The sequence below is a fragment of the Meleagris gallopavo genome, chromosome 3 (assembly GCF_905368555.1).
Source record: "Meleagris gallopavo chromosome 3, MGAL_WU_HG_1.1, whole genome shotgun sequence".
Lineage (NCBI taxonomy): Eukaryota > Metazoa > Chordata > Aves > Galliformes > Phasianidae > Meleagris > Meleagris gallopavo.
In genome coordinates, this window is record NC_139406.1 from 87,662,127 (window position 1) to 87,678,957 (window position 16,831).

Consider the following 16,831-nt stretch of genomic DNA (forward strand, 5'->3'; position numbering starts at 1 on the left):
TTTGGCGCTTCCTGTTTTATTTTATTTTATTTTATTTTATTTTATTTTATTTTATTTTATTTTATTTTTTTGGACAGCAAGAGCTATGCTGAGGAGGCTTTCCAGCTAACTATATCCTAAACTGCCTTCTATAGCTTGCATTTGCCATCTTTTCTGTCATCTTCTATTTTTATTACATCCTAGTGAATTTCACTTGTGAAAACAACATACAATACTTCTTATGTGCAAGTTTTGATTTTCAACAGTAGGATTAAATATGGCAATTTTACACTTCATACATTACTACAGACCTGATGAAAAACAGGTCTACAGACATCCAGTAAGTCTTTTTGTATTTTAAGTCAGGGAGAATTGTTATACTTTGGGAAGAAATATTGTGGTTTTCTGAAACATTAAATGTTTATTTAATCAGTTACCAGGAGGAATATGACTTTTTCCAAGAAATTTGTGTTTTATGCCATTTCTATAATATATCTACTTTTCTTTCTGAGGTTCTGTTTGCTGTAGAGGGACTGTAAATACGTTTTTAGTTTTACTAGCAGAGGTAGGGATTATTTTGCTCCAGGTCACTCAATAAAGATCGCACTCCTACATATTGTCCTGTGTCACCTTCTGCCTGTTTCACAACAGATGGCTGCCTTTCAGGAGGTTTTTTTTTAATAGAAGATGTAGATGTCAGATTGAAGTAAAACACTCATTGCAACCCAACTTTCTGCAGTTGGTTGCATGCTTTTTGTATGCTTGTATGTCTGTCAAGTTTGATGTCATGCAGGAGAATTTTCAAGAATATATTTCTGCAAATCTATTTCTGGTTCTTGTTACTGCTGGGTCAGATTTATTTTGGAAGGGTCGGAAAGAGAATGTAAATCAAGCAGATGTTATACTGTAGCACTGCAAACATTGTTTTATGAGGTACTCCAGTCCATAAAATATAACAAGAAGCAAGGTATCTTCAGTTAAGGGTGAAAGAGCGCTCGTCTTTCAGGAAGGAGCCTTAACCTCTGCTTCTAACTCAGAGTGATTTCTCTCACGTTTTTTCAGTGCTTTCTCCCCCCATCTTGCAGGGTATGACTAAAACGCACCGCAAATCTATTTTGCATGAAATACAAAAGCCAGCGTGACATTATTATCATCACAGAGACAAAACGCTTTCAGTGGTCTTTTCACTGCAGCTAATCGGGTGAAAGTGATTTCGAAATTCAGCATCGTGATTTTGTCTTCAGTGATTTGGTACTTTTATGCTGTGTTACAGAGAATGCATGTCCTCGCTTCCCATGGGCTTTGTGACTGCATGAACCGAATGACCACTATCTGGGGGAAGAAAAAAGTTAAAATCGTGGTTTTGGTTCTCATTTGAAAAGCAAAATTCTCGCCTTTTTTTCGGAGTGACCCCACCCCGCCCCGTGAGAAGCCGCCTCCACAGCCCGCCTAGCGCTCTCAGGGGGAAAAGATGGGGGCGGGGCTTCGGAGTATCCACCAATCGCAATCTGTGGCCGCGCCTTGACTGACAAACCGATGTACCCAATGGGAGCCGTCACAGAGATAGGCGGGGCGACACGGAAGGGGGCTGACGCAGCACCGCCCATAGGGCGGTGGCGGAGCAACGCCTCGGGGAGTGGCTCTGCGCGTTCGGGGCGTGGCTTAGGGCTGTGGGGGGCGTGGCCTGCCCGGGGGTATTTAAACCTGGAGCAGCGGGATTTGTTCACTCAGTCGGTGCGGCGTCGTGGAGTGCGTGCGTTTGTTGTTTGCGTTCGGTGTCGCTTTTTCTTTTTTAACACGCTTTTCTTCGGCGCGCGCGTGTACGCGGAAGGGGCGCGTCCCGGCTGGGCTCGGCGGCTCTCGGAGCCCGTTTTTATCCTTTCTCCTCCGCCCCGTGCGCGTCCACTGAGGGATTTCTTCACGTCCCGCGCCCGGGGGGCTGTCCCCTTCCCTACCCCTCTCGGCCGGGAGCTCGCGGCGCTTCCCTCTGGATGCGTCCCCGCAGCCCCAGGCGGGAGGCGGCCGGGGGGAAGCGCTGCCTCCAAGGATTTACCGCCGCCCGGCACTCAGCCCCGCGCCTTCTCCTCCCCTGCGGGCGCTCCGTTGCCGCCCCGGACCGCTATCGCCGTTATGGACGAGAGATACCTGCCCGAGCTGATGGCGGAGAAGGACTCGCTGGACCCGTCCTTCACGCACACCCTGCGGCTGGTCAACCAAGGTGAGGGGTGCGGCGGGCGGCTGGCGGCGGCCCCTTCTTTCCATCCTTCCGCGCTGCTGGAAGTTTCCGCGGAGACGCCCGGCGCGGAGGGGCGCGGAGGCCGCACGGCGTGGGTTTGTTCTCTATCCTGTGGCTGTTGCTGAGGTGCTGCCCGGCTCCTGAGCCCCGTCCTGCTCGAAGGAGACTGAGGGTGGTTTCCTGCAGTCCTGCTCTGGTCTAGGGTGGTTTAAGATAATCTTCCGTTGTTTAATTTAGAGAGTATTTCAAGTTGAGTTGTTGTGTAGCATGGGTTGAAGTTCTGGGGCGGTTAAACCCTTAAGTGTTTCCCTCTCTTACCCCGAGGTGCTCCGGTGTAATAGCTTGCTGGTTGTAGATGCGTGACTGTTGGCCGGAGCCTGCATCTTTGTCTCGGATCTGGTGCCTCTATAACTCCTGTATTAGGGAGCAAACAACGCGTTTGGTTGCTTTTTCCCAAAACAGCGAACACGCTCTTTTTCAAATGCGCAGCTCCAGACAGTCAGGATGATCGCTCTGCCTTTGACGTGTCCGATCGTGCTGGCTCTTTGTTTCGATGATGCTGAGTAGAAAAGCCATGTGACTTAAGCTGTGTGGCTTCGTGTAAATCACCTGCCTGTTACACATCTCCAAATTTACAAGTCCTGCTCTGTAGATAAGCCTCCGAGTATTTGGGATGGTGGGGTGAAACAAGTTAGGAACCGGTCTTCCAGTGTAACTCAATAGCAGCTAAGTGTTTTTTTTTTTGCTTCAGTTGAAGTGACTCCAAGCTGTATGATGTACTGCATGCTACAGGGATAGGGCTAAATCAGTGCGGCTTCTTCAGTGCATTGACATGCTGCTTGGTGTGTAATGGACTGCAAATGCCAATCTCTAAATTGGATGGAGACTTAACTGCTGTCCAAAATGTTCTGGAGTTACTGTTAGTTTCAGCTGTGGAATGCATGTACTGTGTGACTTGCAGCTGCCTGCCCTTGGGCTGTTGACATTCTGCCTATTTATTCCAATTTTGAATTTGTAGGAGTGCCACTGATAGTGAGAGAAAGCTCTTTGTTAACACAACTCTCTATTTGCCTACTTTCTATTAAAGAAATGCTAAAAGCTAAGCTCAATGGCTCAGAATTTAAGGCTGCAAGTTAGTGAAGTTACTATAAGTTAGTGTTGACAGAACCTTTGCACGATTCATACAACCAGATGTAAGTTGTGGAAGTATGTAAATTATTTCAAATACTACTTATAGAAGTACATACAGTTCTCCAGTTATTACTGTAGAATCATCATTTTTGTAGACTGATAGTTTTTGTAGTTCTCATTCAAATGGGCAGTTAAGAGGCAGAAACATCTACCTGCTTTCGTTGTATAATACTTGGTACCTACTTGTGTACTTGTAGCTCCCAGAGCAAGCGATGTATTCCATAGGAAAAGTGGATGGTTGTGGTTCTAACCTCTTTATTCTAGTCTCATTGGATTTTTTGCTTACACTAGAAGTCTTGCATTAAATCTGATTGAAGTGTTCATGTGTCAGGTAAATGAAGCAAGACAACTATCAACCAATTAACTGTAGCTTAAATAACTGCAGCTTAAAATGTGTAGCTGCTATCTAAAACCCTTTAAAGCAGTAGTACAGTTGAGGAACCAAGTGAGGTGAGTTGGATGTCTAATAGAATTGAGAAACTCACTATTTTGAGAAAAGATGTTTAACAGAACTTTTATCAGTGGCTGGTTCATTTATTTCAGTTGATATTCACATTTAAGTGAATGCAGTCATTAGTGGCAAAGTGTGTTATTTTTGCTCGTTCGTCATATGCCAGGTCCAGTGAGTTCTTTCTGCGATAGAACAGTAAGGCAAATGAAGTGTCTTGTCTATTTCTTTTGAAGCTGAAGTTGCTTAGTTTCTCTGTTTAGAATGAAACGTGTTTCAGAGTTCAGCTTAGCTGAGCTGTGTCAGAACATCTTTAAGTGCTTAAAATAACTAGCTTAATTACGTAATGGTGTTTTGATGTCTTAAGAGCATTACATTTAGGATTTGCATTTACTTTAACTGAAATACTGTAAATAAGCCAACTTTCTTCATAAACTTAGGATCAATGTATAAGAATTCTGTGGTAGAACTTGCGAATCTTCCTGAAATGCTGCACCCTCATTTCAGTTGCTTCAGCACTGACAAAAGAGCAAAATAGCTGAAATAGCTACCCATGCTGAAACTCAGCTTCTAGGCTAGGGAAAAGTGGTCTGTGTACAGACTTCCAAAAATCAGTTAATTACAGCTTTTGCACAGAAGTGGACACATTTGCATGTTATGCTTATAATTACAAACTGTAATTTGGATACATACAAATTACGTAATTGCAAATGATACAAAGAGCTTGACATGCTTTGTTTCAGAGGAGTCACTTGAAAAACAATACAGAGATGACTAGGGTGCTGCCAGAATACTTCTACAGGCAGTGTTGTTGGTCTCTCAGAATTAAGGTGTCTATCTCCTCTTGCCCTAATAAAAATTTTCAGCATTTTGAAAGTATTAAACTTGGAGGTAGTATTTTTCATTTATCCTTCGTGGTATATTGCAGTGCTGTTGCAATATTTTTTTTATTGGTGTTGAACACTGCTCAGGAATTCGGTGGCTGTCTTTTTTGGGATGTAAAACCTATTAAAGATTTTTTTCTTTAAAGAATATTGGTATCTTTAACTGCTACTTAAATTTTAGTGTAGTAGGAATCTTTTCTATTTTTTCTACTTTGAATAAGATTTACTTGTATGCTTGAACATTAAGACTCTTTAAAAATGATTTTTGTTAACCTTTAAGCATGCTATATGTTGGAAGCAGGCATGTTGCTCATAATTGTGTCCATCATAATAAGATTAATTTGCAGCTGATATCAGGCAATGGGAACTAGAATATTGCTTGGTTACTATCTTACAACTTCTGTAAGTAAAGATGAAAGGGAAAGATATAGTTCTGTGAAAGAGCAAAAATCTGGTATAGGTACTGTGTGTCTTTGTATTTTTTCCAAATTACTGTCAGCTACTCTATTTTATATGCAAAAACTGGAAAGTATGTTTTGAATGTAAAAGTGATACTTCTGAAGTAAAACCAGTTCTTTATCATTGTGTAGATACACTTTGCAATGTTTTTGAAAGCTATTAACCTTGCATGTGTTTGTACATACTACAATCAACACTACACTTGAAAAACTTCACTAATGGTACTTTAAGAATGTAAAAGAAGAAAAAAGTTGCTTTATTTGTCATCCTATAGATCTGTGCTGATCTGGCAAGTGTGAATTCTGTGAATGTTGGGTAAGGGATCTGAGACTGCATGCTACCAGAAGCTCACTGAAAACATGTTGATACAGGGCGCGTTTTTTAATAAGATGACATTAAAACTGATGTTTGGTGCTTGTTTTATATAATGTTAGCTATGTAGGTTGAGGGAAGACAGTAATTAAAGTCAGGGCAGCTGAAATCCTTATGTTAAGAGGTAATGAGTCCCAGTGTCTTGTCTGAAATGCAGCTTTTACTTCCACGTAGGCTTGTCTTAAGGAATTTTTCCTTAAGATCTTATTTTAGCTATATTGAGACTTATTTTAGCTATATTGCTTCAGTTGGCAAGGCTACCTTTAAACTCCTCTCAAGAGCAAGATATACAGGAATAACAAGCCTTCTGATCAGTAGATGGCTGTGTGTGCTAGCTGGATGCTGGATCACTGTACTGAGCCATGTGACTGTCTGTGATCAGCACAGGTTTGCTGACTTCTGTCCAAAGCTTCATGAGTTAGTGATCAAATTGCCATCTCTTAAAACCAGTACTTTCCTAAAAGCCAAGGAGGATAGACTGTGTGAGAAGTGTACTGGCTTCCTGCATTGTAGAGAATATTAACCTGCCTTATGTTTATAGCTATTCTGTGCCTGCAATGTAAAAATTGTTAAAGCAGGAACTCAATTTATTACACTAACTCAGGGATGTGAGTTTCTGGGTGCTTACTAAGGATTTCCTTTAATTTTTTCAATGAATAGATGTGTGAAGAATTAAATTTGTCATCAAGCACACTTTTTAGTGAACTGATACACTAACTTTGTGATATAAATAATCTATTTTGTGGTGAATCATCCTCCTGCTTTGAGCACAAACATGGCATGGGACGGACAGATGTGGTAACTTCAGTTCCCAGTCCCTCAATGGTGTTGCACATCCTCAATTTGTTTCTCATTGCATCTTCCACAAGCAAGGAAGTAACTCCCCTTTTCAGTATTCAGCTCTTGTAGGCTGGCAAAATGCTCTTTAGAGGCTATAGGCATTTTTGTAAAGCCAATGAAAAAAGCTGATTGGATTCTGTATGTTCGAGTAATCCTGAATGAGTTAATTTTGTAGTACATGCTTCAGACTGAAAGATTTTTTCAGACCAAGGCCATTGAAGTTGTCATTCCTGGAGGTTAACTAGAAAGCAGAAACTCTGTTATGTTCTAAGAATCAAACTTCAAAGCAATAGTATGTGAAAGCTTACAAGGGTTACTTGGCAGGTGCAATGCAAGAGAAGTTTGTGTCAGAAATACGGATGGGTATGGCTTGATGGCAACCCCATAAAACCAAGCAAGGCTGGCTTAGGTTCTGGTTCTTTTAACATAGCTTAAAAAGTAGTAGGAACTTGAAGAAGCCATCAGATTGTCTCTTCTTTCATCCGGTCTATACCTTCTCTATAACACTTCAGAAGCAGACATTTGTTGTGGTTGGCTCATTGCTTTTTCTGCAGTGAAACTGCCCTGGGAAAGTTGTAGCTTGTTAACAATTAGGTTTGAGTCTTAGTCTCCTAAACGGCGGGGGAATTGATTTATCAGGTATTCCAGTCATGTTAACAGTGAAGCTGGGAAATGCAGCTAAAGATAATCATACATACTTCACCCTGGACTCATCTGCTATGAAGCGTGACTCTAGCCTGCAGCTGCTCACCCATGATCACATTGAGACCAAAGCTGACTTCTAATTTACTTGCACACTTACTTTGGCAGTCAATGAGAGAGATCAAATTTAAAGGTTTCAAATTTAAGCTGACATGGTTTGTCACTTTCAATCCTTTTCGACACCATCCATGCAAATTAAAACGGTAACCTTCTGAGCACTTATTTACTGAAGAAATCAGAGAAGTCACAACACTGAATGACTGCTCCTCTGGCCCATGGCTTGCTCTACTCTACTTGCATGTACTTATAATAATCCGTGTATGTGATATTTGTGGCTATTGAGTTCTCTCTGATTTCAAATTGAGGTATAATTAAGAAACAAAGTGATCTCCTTCCTTCTTCAGGAGAGTGAGGTATCAAAGTTCAGAGTTGAACAATCTTTGTAAAGTGTGGTACTGTGTGTGACTTCTAATTAATACTAAGCAATTTCAGTAAAAAGCATGCTTAAATGGATTAGCTGGTAACTGATGTAACTAATAGCTTACGGTAAATGGGCTGGCTGTTCTTAGCTGAGCTTAATGTTTGTTATTAATAGTGATATAAAATTAAGGATAGATGCGCTAGGCAAATGGTGTACTTTGATAAAGTAGGGAACTGATCTGCTTGAGCAGGACTGTATTTGCTTGAGGTTAGGAAGGATTTGTGGAGGAATCTGGGTTTTGTTGGATCACTGGACAGAGTCCAACTGTGTGATGTTCAACAAGGTTAAAGGTTGGGTTCTTCTCTCATGTCAGAACAACCCCATGCAGTGATACAGGCTTGGGGAAGAGTGGCTGGAAGCTTGCAAATAAAAAAAAGATCTAGAGGCAACAGCTGGCTGAACATGAGCCAGTAGTGTGCCCAGGTGGCCAAGAAGGCAAAATGTGTTCTGGCCTCTATTAGAAATAGCGTAGTCAGCACTAGGGAAGGGGTTGTCTCATTGTATGTGGCACTAATAAGAAGAAACTTGAAATACTGTTTTCAATTTTGAGGCCCCTCACTACAAAAAGAATGAACTTAATGAGTGTTTGCAGATAAGAGGGACAAAGCTGATGAAAGGGACTGGAAAGCAAGATTTGAGGAGTGGCTGAGGGAAATAGGATTGTTTCCTCTTGATGAGAAACCTCATCATTCTTTGTAGTTTTTAATATATAAAGGGGAGCTACAGGAAAGGAGACAGACTCTTGAGCAGGCTTTGTTGTGTTACAACAAGGGGAAACTGCATTAAATTTGAAGGGAGATTTAGGCTGGATATAAAGGAAAAAGTCTTTACAGTGATGGTGGTGAGGCATTGGAACGAGTTGCCTGAAATGTGGTAAGTGCCTGGAGACATTCAGGGTCAGGTGGGACCAGGCTCTTGACACTCTGATGTAGCTGTGGATGCCCCTGTTCCATGTAGGGGAGTTAGATTAGAGGACCTTTAAAGGTCCCTTCCAACTTCAAGGATTCTGATTCAGAGTATTCTGCAACTTGGGTGTTGAGTAACGGCGATTGTAGTTGAGAATGACCTTAGTTAGATGCTTTAGCTGAGCAGAAGTTCCAAGTACATAATCATGTCTTTAAAATGAGGTCATATGGACTAGAATTTCATTGTCTTCTGACATGAATTCTAGATACAGAATTGTCTTCGTCTTCAAGAAGATCATAGAAAAATCAATGGAAAAAAATATTACAACCTTGATAAAAGGCCTATAAGCTTCTTGTTGATCCGATATGTTTGTGAAAATAATCATTAACTTGTGGTTTGCGTGCATAGGTGCCACCACAGAGGTAAACCTGCAAAAAGGCCCTTCAGAATTGTGAAATGTGAAGCAAAAAATAAAGTGAAAACTAAAGCACAATATTTTGAGTGCCTAGTTATTTAATAAGATACTAAAATAAATGGTTCCTTAAGATCTTTGTCAAAATTCATGCATTTCTGGACATTCAATCTTGACTAGTTTTTTTTTTAGGGTTAGTATTGGTAACTGTCAATATCAAGATGCACATGAAAGAACTAGAAATCGTTTCAGTAAACCTATTGCTCTTGCACTTAACAAATTTTCTTTCATATTGAAAGTTCTGCTGTGCTGATCCTGGTATAGTGTAGTGATAGTGGAAACTAGAAATTCAAATCCTTCGAGGGTTTAGTAATTTTCTTCAATTTTGTCAATCCATTTTGGGCTGTACAATAGGAATAATCAGTAGGGGAAGATTCCGTTCCATGTACTAGACAGATCTAGAATGAAATCAAAATTGCTGTTGTTGCTCTGACACTGAACATTTAGCTGCATTCATTGACTGCTCGGTGTAAATGCATTTGTAGTGAAGTGCTTCTGATCAGATGTGATCCAGGAACAGTAACTGTACTCTTGAAAGCAAGTTCTTTTGAAAGCAGATGCTTAGTATTTTCAGCTTTATTTTTCTCCTGTTTTGGGATAGTAGTTTTATTACTTACAAAAAATAAAATACAGAAACCAAAGGAATTTTTGTTAATGGCTTTTTGATTACTTTCCTCCGAGGGTGACAGGAGGACTTGTCAGCCCTCTGCACCCTCAGGGCTTCTGCAAGCATGTTTTGGTCTTTTCCCCTGATTTTTTTGTCACTACAGATGAGATCAGTTTCTAAACATAATGTAACTCAAGCTTTCTTCTCTACACCAGGAATCTCCACTGGGATAGATACGTATGCACAGAAGTAGGGGAAAGTTTGGCTCATTTTGCTTAAGTGAACAGTCATGATCATTTTGAAATCATTTCATATGAAACATAACTAAACATTATTATTATTTTCAACTCTGTCCACGTGATGGGGGGGGTTGGAACTAGATGATCTTTAAGGTCTCTTCCAATCTCACTCTATTACAGTTAAAAAAACTCAGAAAGCTAGAATGGTTTTTCGCTGTATTAATTGATAGTTTCATGCCTACTTCCAGCCTGCCTTGGTTTCAAGAGAATTATCAGAACTGAATTCTGTGTCTTACAAGGATTTCACAAACTTTCTGTGGGGGTTGCAGAGGTTTCTCAAAGAAAAAGTTTTTTTTATGAATCATTTGACTCAGTTCATCTCTTTAGATCCTGTTGTTAGAGAATCTAATTTGCTTCACTTTCAGTGGAGGATCTGCAGCAGATAAGTTGCAATTGCAATGATACCTCTTGCTCTAGTCAGTATTTTCTAGTGCTATCCTAATAACATCCTAGACAGAGACTGGAAGGTAAAATGTGGTCCTTAACACTTGGACTTTAAGTCTGAAAAGAATTACTGTGATCCTGTCCATCTTGTACAACACCAAGTTCTTTTAAAGATTCTTTTTGCTTAATGTACATTTATTACACCGTGGTTGGAAAAAAAGACTAAAGCTTCTATTAGCCTACTATATAAAAGCGTGCAACAGAGGATTTATTAAAACTTATTAAGTTTAATATTTTAATAAAAAATATTATTAAAACTTAATGTTTGTGTTTTTGAAATGTGTTTTTACTGCAGCCTGTCTTGAAGACTTCACAGAAACCTTTTAAGTCCATGTGAAGCTTGTATCAGGAATTTCATCGGTACAGTAAATGCTTGAGGGAATAAATGTATTTCTGAAACTTCTTCCAGTCTTAACTTTTTTCTTTGAATTTGGGGTTCTCAGGTAATTATGAAATGTTCCTCTGAAGTAAGGAAAGAAGTGTTCCACAGTAGAATCTGCTGCAGGATAACTGAAGAGTATCTTAATAGTTTTGAAAATAGGTAACTTTTTTGGTGTCTTTATCAAGAAACAGTATTGTTGTCAGTTGATCACCAAGTATTAGCACTATCATGCAGTTGTTAATTTCAGTCTTTTCTCTCCTCAATATTTTGATGTTCAGATGTGGTGCTCAGGGCCATGATTTCGCAGTGGGTTGTTAGAGTAGGGTAGTACGGTCAGGTTGGATTTGATGATCTTCACCAACCTGAGCTATTCTATGATCTCTTGAAATGCAGCCTGTATCTTGAGCTTGACAGCTGTGCTGTGACTCGTACTGTCAGTGTGTCAGCAGGGGGAGCCGGCATTTAGCCTAACGATTGTCTACTGATGCTGTGAGGGAACATAACTGGGAAAGTGATGTTGGTCCTATTGAAAGAAAGCAGAAAGCTGAACCTGGGTGCTGTATGATATCAGTGTTCATCTGTCATAGTGACTTTTGTAGCTGAATATACTGTCTGTTCCTGGAAATGTGGGTCCCTCCTGAAGAAAGGCAGTGTATGGTTAACAGAGACTTCATTAGTTAGATAATCATTTTGTTAAAATGACTCAATTTAACTATGTAAGTGTGAAAAGTTGTTGGTCAGGGTACGAAGGCTCTAAATGGCCTGCAGAAAGTGGTCTTTGCATCACACTGCTCCTCTGTCCCATAGATTTTTTCTTTTGTTGCTTTGTTGCTCACTGTTTGATCACAAGCATAGGCTTACACATAGACTGCTTATTGTAGTTATAATAGAGGTATTTTACTTGGGATTCAGGGTTTCTAAATACAACAAATTGTGGATAGGAACTGAAATAGCTTTGACCTGTGCTGTTCTCCTGATGTATGTTTTAACTAGCAAGGCTCAGGCCAATTTGGTAAGTGTTAAATTGAGATTTAAGAGCAACACTTCACCAAACCTTTTAACTGTAAGCTCTTAGAATATCATGTAATTATCACTGATTAAATGGAGAGTCCAGGGCAACTATCATTATTTATAAATCTTATGTTCATAGATTGTGCTTAAAAATTTACACATCTGAAATAACAGACCTTGTTTGGAACACAAAATAATAGTTCATAGTTCTGCATAAGGTTAATTAAACGCTGATGTGCATTTCATTATCACATAAGTGGCAAGTAGCAGGTTGAGATGAGTTAGTTCAGTTATTAATAAAATAACGTGTCTGATAGAAATTGATATGATCTGCTCTCAACAAGTAAATCATTGTTTCTCTAAACTTCAGTGGATATGCTCAGCATTGTTAACATTATTTATTGTACTTAAGTAACTAGTAGTCCTGAGAATGTTGTTTCCTGTTGCTTGTGTGCTCAAGGCAATGACCAGAGCTTCCACTGGCTGGCTGTCTTGGCTAGAAGGCTATTAATGATATCTAGATAGAGTGCAAACCTGTAGTTTGCAGTGAGTAAATACTTTGGAAGTTCACTCATTCATTATTCATAAGTCCATGCAAATAGTGCTAATCATGTGGCAGTAGCTTGTCAGCATTTTCATGAAGTGGTTTTGGCACATCATTTGGAAGTTTTTGGTGCTGTTACCAAAGCAGGTTTGAAATCCTTGAGTAATCATCTGATACGAAACTGTGAGAGAGAAACTGTGATCTTTCTCTGTTCAAGTTCAGCACCTTGTAACTTGGCTGTAAGCACTTGTCGGTATTGGATGTCAGGCTGTGTTGTAATAAAACAAATGCTAGAGAGGGTTATTTTCCCTTCACTCCAGTGATGACTAATTAGCTATTTGAATTGTATAAATTACAGTCAATCAGCTTTTGCTAATAACCCCTTTTCCCCTTTTTTTACCTTAGAGCATTTCATCCTCAAGACAGCTATCCTGACATGGTAGAAACTTTTACATGCAACTAATTGAAATACTAACAGAATAGTGAATGCAATTTCAAGCTAGTACATGAAATGAAGAAATAAGAGCAGATGGCCCCTTCAGAAAAATAGATTAAAGAGAATAGATGCTTCTGGCCAGCTACATAGTTAATCCCTTGCTTCTTGTCAAGGGCTACTGCCAATAGAGTTATTATACCAGGGTAAAATGGAAGCTATATGAAATTAATGGGAAAAAGCTTTTTCTGTCACTGCTCTTACTAAGAATTTAGTGTTCATATTTTTGAGTTATTGTAAATAGGAATAATAACCTGTTCAGGTTTTCAGCTTCAGAAATGGATGCTATAATAAAAATAATTCTGAGAATGTAGTTTTGTTTATATCTATATCCAGAGTCTAACGTTTATTTTTCTCTGAAATGCTGACTGTTCAGTCTTTAAACCCTCATGACAGGGATCTGGTGGAAATGTTTGTGATTACTTCTGCTCATGGCTTGATGAGAAATAAAACTTTCCTTGGTTAAATGTTCTTTCTAGTTTTTTTTTGTTAATGGGCAGTCTGATCTTATTCAGTTCATTTAAGAACCTTTATTTTCTAGCTTTATATTAAGCAGCACATTCAAGCATTTTAGTTATTGTTTTTTAACTAGATCAGCTGTTCCTGCACTTGTTCTAAAATACTGTCAGTGAATTAAGGTAAGTGAGGTGTGAAACTCAGCATGATCGATACATTAATGTGTATCTCAATACAAGATCCATGATTTACAGATGCATTTGTAGGACTAATGCACATTATGATTGCTTTGATATTTTCTTTTCACATGCACCCTTAAACTTTCGTTTCCCTTCTTATCAGTGAAACATAGCATACTGAGTTTCTTCTCAGCTAATGTTCATCCTGAGAGGCCAGACCCTGCATTTCCTGAATAGAAGCGCTTGTTTTTTGTAGATTCTTTCTCTTCTCACATCTAGAAATAACTTACTTTTGAAATGAGAACATCAGTGTTTCCTGTTCTAATTCTGAAGAAATGTAAATGTAATTGAATCACCAAGTAGTGATGCCGCAGGTTCTTGGTGTTTGTGCTTTTCATATTGTTCCTTGGCAGACAGAAGTGATGGAGCAATCTGTGAATCTGTGGGTTTATGTAGGCAGAGCAAGTGGCTCTGTGGTCAATGGTAGCTTTGGCATTTTCTGGCATTACTCACTTTATCTCAAGCCAATATAACCAGTCCAGCTTGGGTTTCATTTCACCTCGAATGTAGGTGTACTTGATACATTAATTATTCCACTAAATTTTAATGTGTTGCTTACCATAGAATCACAGAATGACCTGGGTTGAAAAGGACCACAGTGATCATCTAGTTTCAAACCCCCTGCTGTGTGCAGGGTCACCAACCACCAGACCAGGCTGCCCAGAGCCACATTCAGCCTGGCCTTGAATGTCTCCAGGGATGGGGCATCCACAACCTCCTTGGACAAGCTGTTCCAGTGTCTCACCACCCTCTGAGTGAAAAACTTCCTCCTAATATCCAACTTAAACCTCCCCTGTCTCAGTTTAAAACTCTTCACCCTTGTTCTATCACTATACACCCATGTACACAGGTGTTCCTCTTCCTGTTTGTATCCTCCCTTTAGGTACTGGAAGGCCACAATGACATCTCCTCAGAGCCTTCTCTTTTCCAAGCTGAACAAGCCCAGTTCCCTCAACTTTTCTTCACAGAAGAGGTGCTCCAGTCCTCTGATCATCTTAGTGGCCCTCCTCTGGATCCATTCCAAGAGCTCCATCTTTATGTGAAAGCATCCTGAAGTTGCCTGTGAACTGATCCTTGCTGCCTTGTTGATCTATTACATTTACTGTATAACAAACTACAATTCCCTCAGCAAATATATACATATATGCATTTATGCTTTCATATGATAACAGAAATTGTCCATGAGTAAGTACTAGCAAAAGGAAAACCTCTGGAAGCCCTTTGAACTGTCTGGACAGCATAGTAAAAACAAAATTGGAGGTATTAAGTGATTTTTATGTTTAGAAGATTTGTGTAATGTAAACAGTCATCCCAGTCTAATTCCTCCAAAAGCAGAGTGTGTAAACATGACAATTTGTGATAGGTATAAAGCTACTTCACGTGTGGATTTCAAATGTAAATTCATATTTATTTTAATTCGTAAAGGGATCAGACATACAGACAATCTTAGGGCATAGTGTTTTGACATAATGAAGTAAGGACTCTTAATATATAATAACAAAAAGCTTCTCCTACTCTACCATTTATATGCACAAACATGATCAGGTAACCCTTGGACAAGATTTTACTTGCCATTTTGGTGAGTCATCAAGGACCCATATTCTTTCTTCCTCATAATGTGTATTGCACTTCAATTGAATGAAGTTTTTTTACTGATTCCTTTGACACCATTCACAAGTAGGGAAAGCCTAAAATAAACCTCATCTGAAAAAATGGATACAACGTGCAGCTCTTACCAATATTTTGATTTGTGATGTATGCATGTTAAGTTGAAATAGTTCTCATTTAGCCACAGAACACTTGTTTACTGAAGACTAAAGCACACAGAAGCACTATTAGAGATCTCGTATTTAAAGCTTTTTAAAGCACTGGCAAAGATCTCTGAAGTCTTCTGACAGTTTTAAACAACCTACATTTAATACCTGGAAGATACCTGTACAACCATTAGTCCAGTATTAGGCAAGATTTATGCAGCAATGAACATGAAGTGTCATCTTCTTCTCTTTAAAAGATGCTTTGAGAAATGCTAGAGCTTTGCCAGCAACCTCCATCTCAAATGACAGAAGGCTATGGTACAACCTCAAGCTGGTAATCCTTAACTCAGCAATATGTCAGATACCCTTCTGATAAATTCTAATCACTAGTGATGGGTTATAGAAGTCAGTAGTTTAATATCTTCGTTAATACCTTGGCTGATGGAACAAAGCAAAACTTCAAGTTAGAAAAAAGAAATAATATGGCCACAATAAGAAACTGGGAAATATGGTTCAAATACCAGAGCTCTGATGCCATCAAGATGTACCCTGACAGGCGACAATAATTTAATTAGATTTAAAGGTAAGTACAAGCCCCGTACTATAGGAGGAAGAACTCCATGCACTGTGACAAAATGGTAATCAATCATACAGGAAGTAGGTTTGCAGAATTACTGACATTGGAATGTATTGAAAGAACTGAATGTGTATTTGTGAAGAATTTAGTAGAATGGCACTCCCAACAGTGAGCGAAGTGATCCTTCCTTTTTAACTCAGCAGTGGTACAACCACATTTAGCATAGTGTTTTATGCTGGGCTACTGATTGCAGAAGTGACAGAGACCACATCAAGTCTGTTTGGTATTATATGATTAGTACTTCACTATTATCTGACACAGCTCCTTTTTCAGAGATATTTAAAACCCATCTGGACTTTATGCTGAGAAACCTGCAATAGTTGCTGATACTGTGGGAATCAAAAGGATTGTGCTAGGCTCTTTTCAGTGGTGTGCAGAATAGAACAAGGGGTAACAAGCAAAAGTGAGAACACAGCAAGTTCTGTACAAACAGAAGGAAGAACTTATTTACTCTGAGGGTTACAAAGCACTGGAACAATCTGCCCTGAGTTCATGGAGTCTCCTTCCCGGGAGGTTTTCAAGACCAATCTAGATACTTACTGGAGAGCCATTCTGCTCTGAACCTGCTTTGGCAGGGCTGTTGGACGTGACAATCCCTGGAGGTTCATTCCATCCCTTAAGATTGATTGGATGGTTGGAATCCAATAGTTGTGAGCACTGTCCAAGTGAGAAGTGGCATTCTTCTGAGGTCTGTACTGAAAGTGGCATTACTTAATGTATTTTTCAGCAGCTTAGCAGTGGGATTGAGTGCTCCCTCAGCAAGTTTGCCAGCAACACCAGTGTAGTATGGCTGATGAACTGGAGGGAAGAGGGGCCTGGAAAAGCTTGAGAGTTGGGCTTGCACAGACCTTATGAAGTTACAGATGATCTTGAGCATGATCACACAGCATGCACAGGACAACCATGAGATAAGGCCCTACCAGCTTGGGTTCATGAAAGGCAGGTCCTGTCTGAATAGCCGAATGCCTAATATCCTCTGGGCTGGTGACTCAACT

General features: G+C 39.7%; 1 protein-coding gene across 3 annotated transcripts in view; it reads left to right on the forward strand.

Moving 5' to 3' along the window:
* The first annotated feature begins 1,699 nt into the window (after window positions 1–1,699).
* KHDRBS3 (KH RNA binding domain containing, signal transduction associated 3) overlaps window positions 1,700–16,831 on the forward strand; it is a 78,076-nt gene continuing 62,944 nt past the window's right edge. For all 3 annotated transcript variants that reach the window (XM_031552981.2, XM_085221729.1, XM_085221730.1), the window contains exon 1: window positions 1,700–2,197. In XM_031552981.2, the coding sequence (XP_031408841.2) occupies window positions 2,110–2,197 (88 nt within the window). In that variant the 5' untranslated portion in view covers window positions 1,700–2,109. The remainder of the gene's footprint in view (window positions 2,198–16,831) is intronic.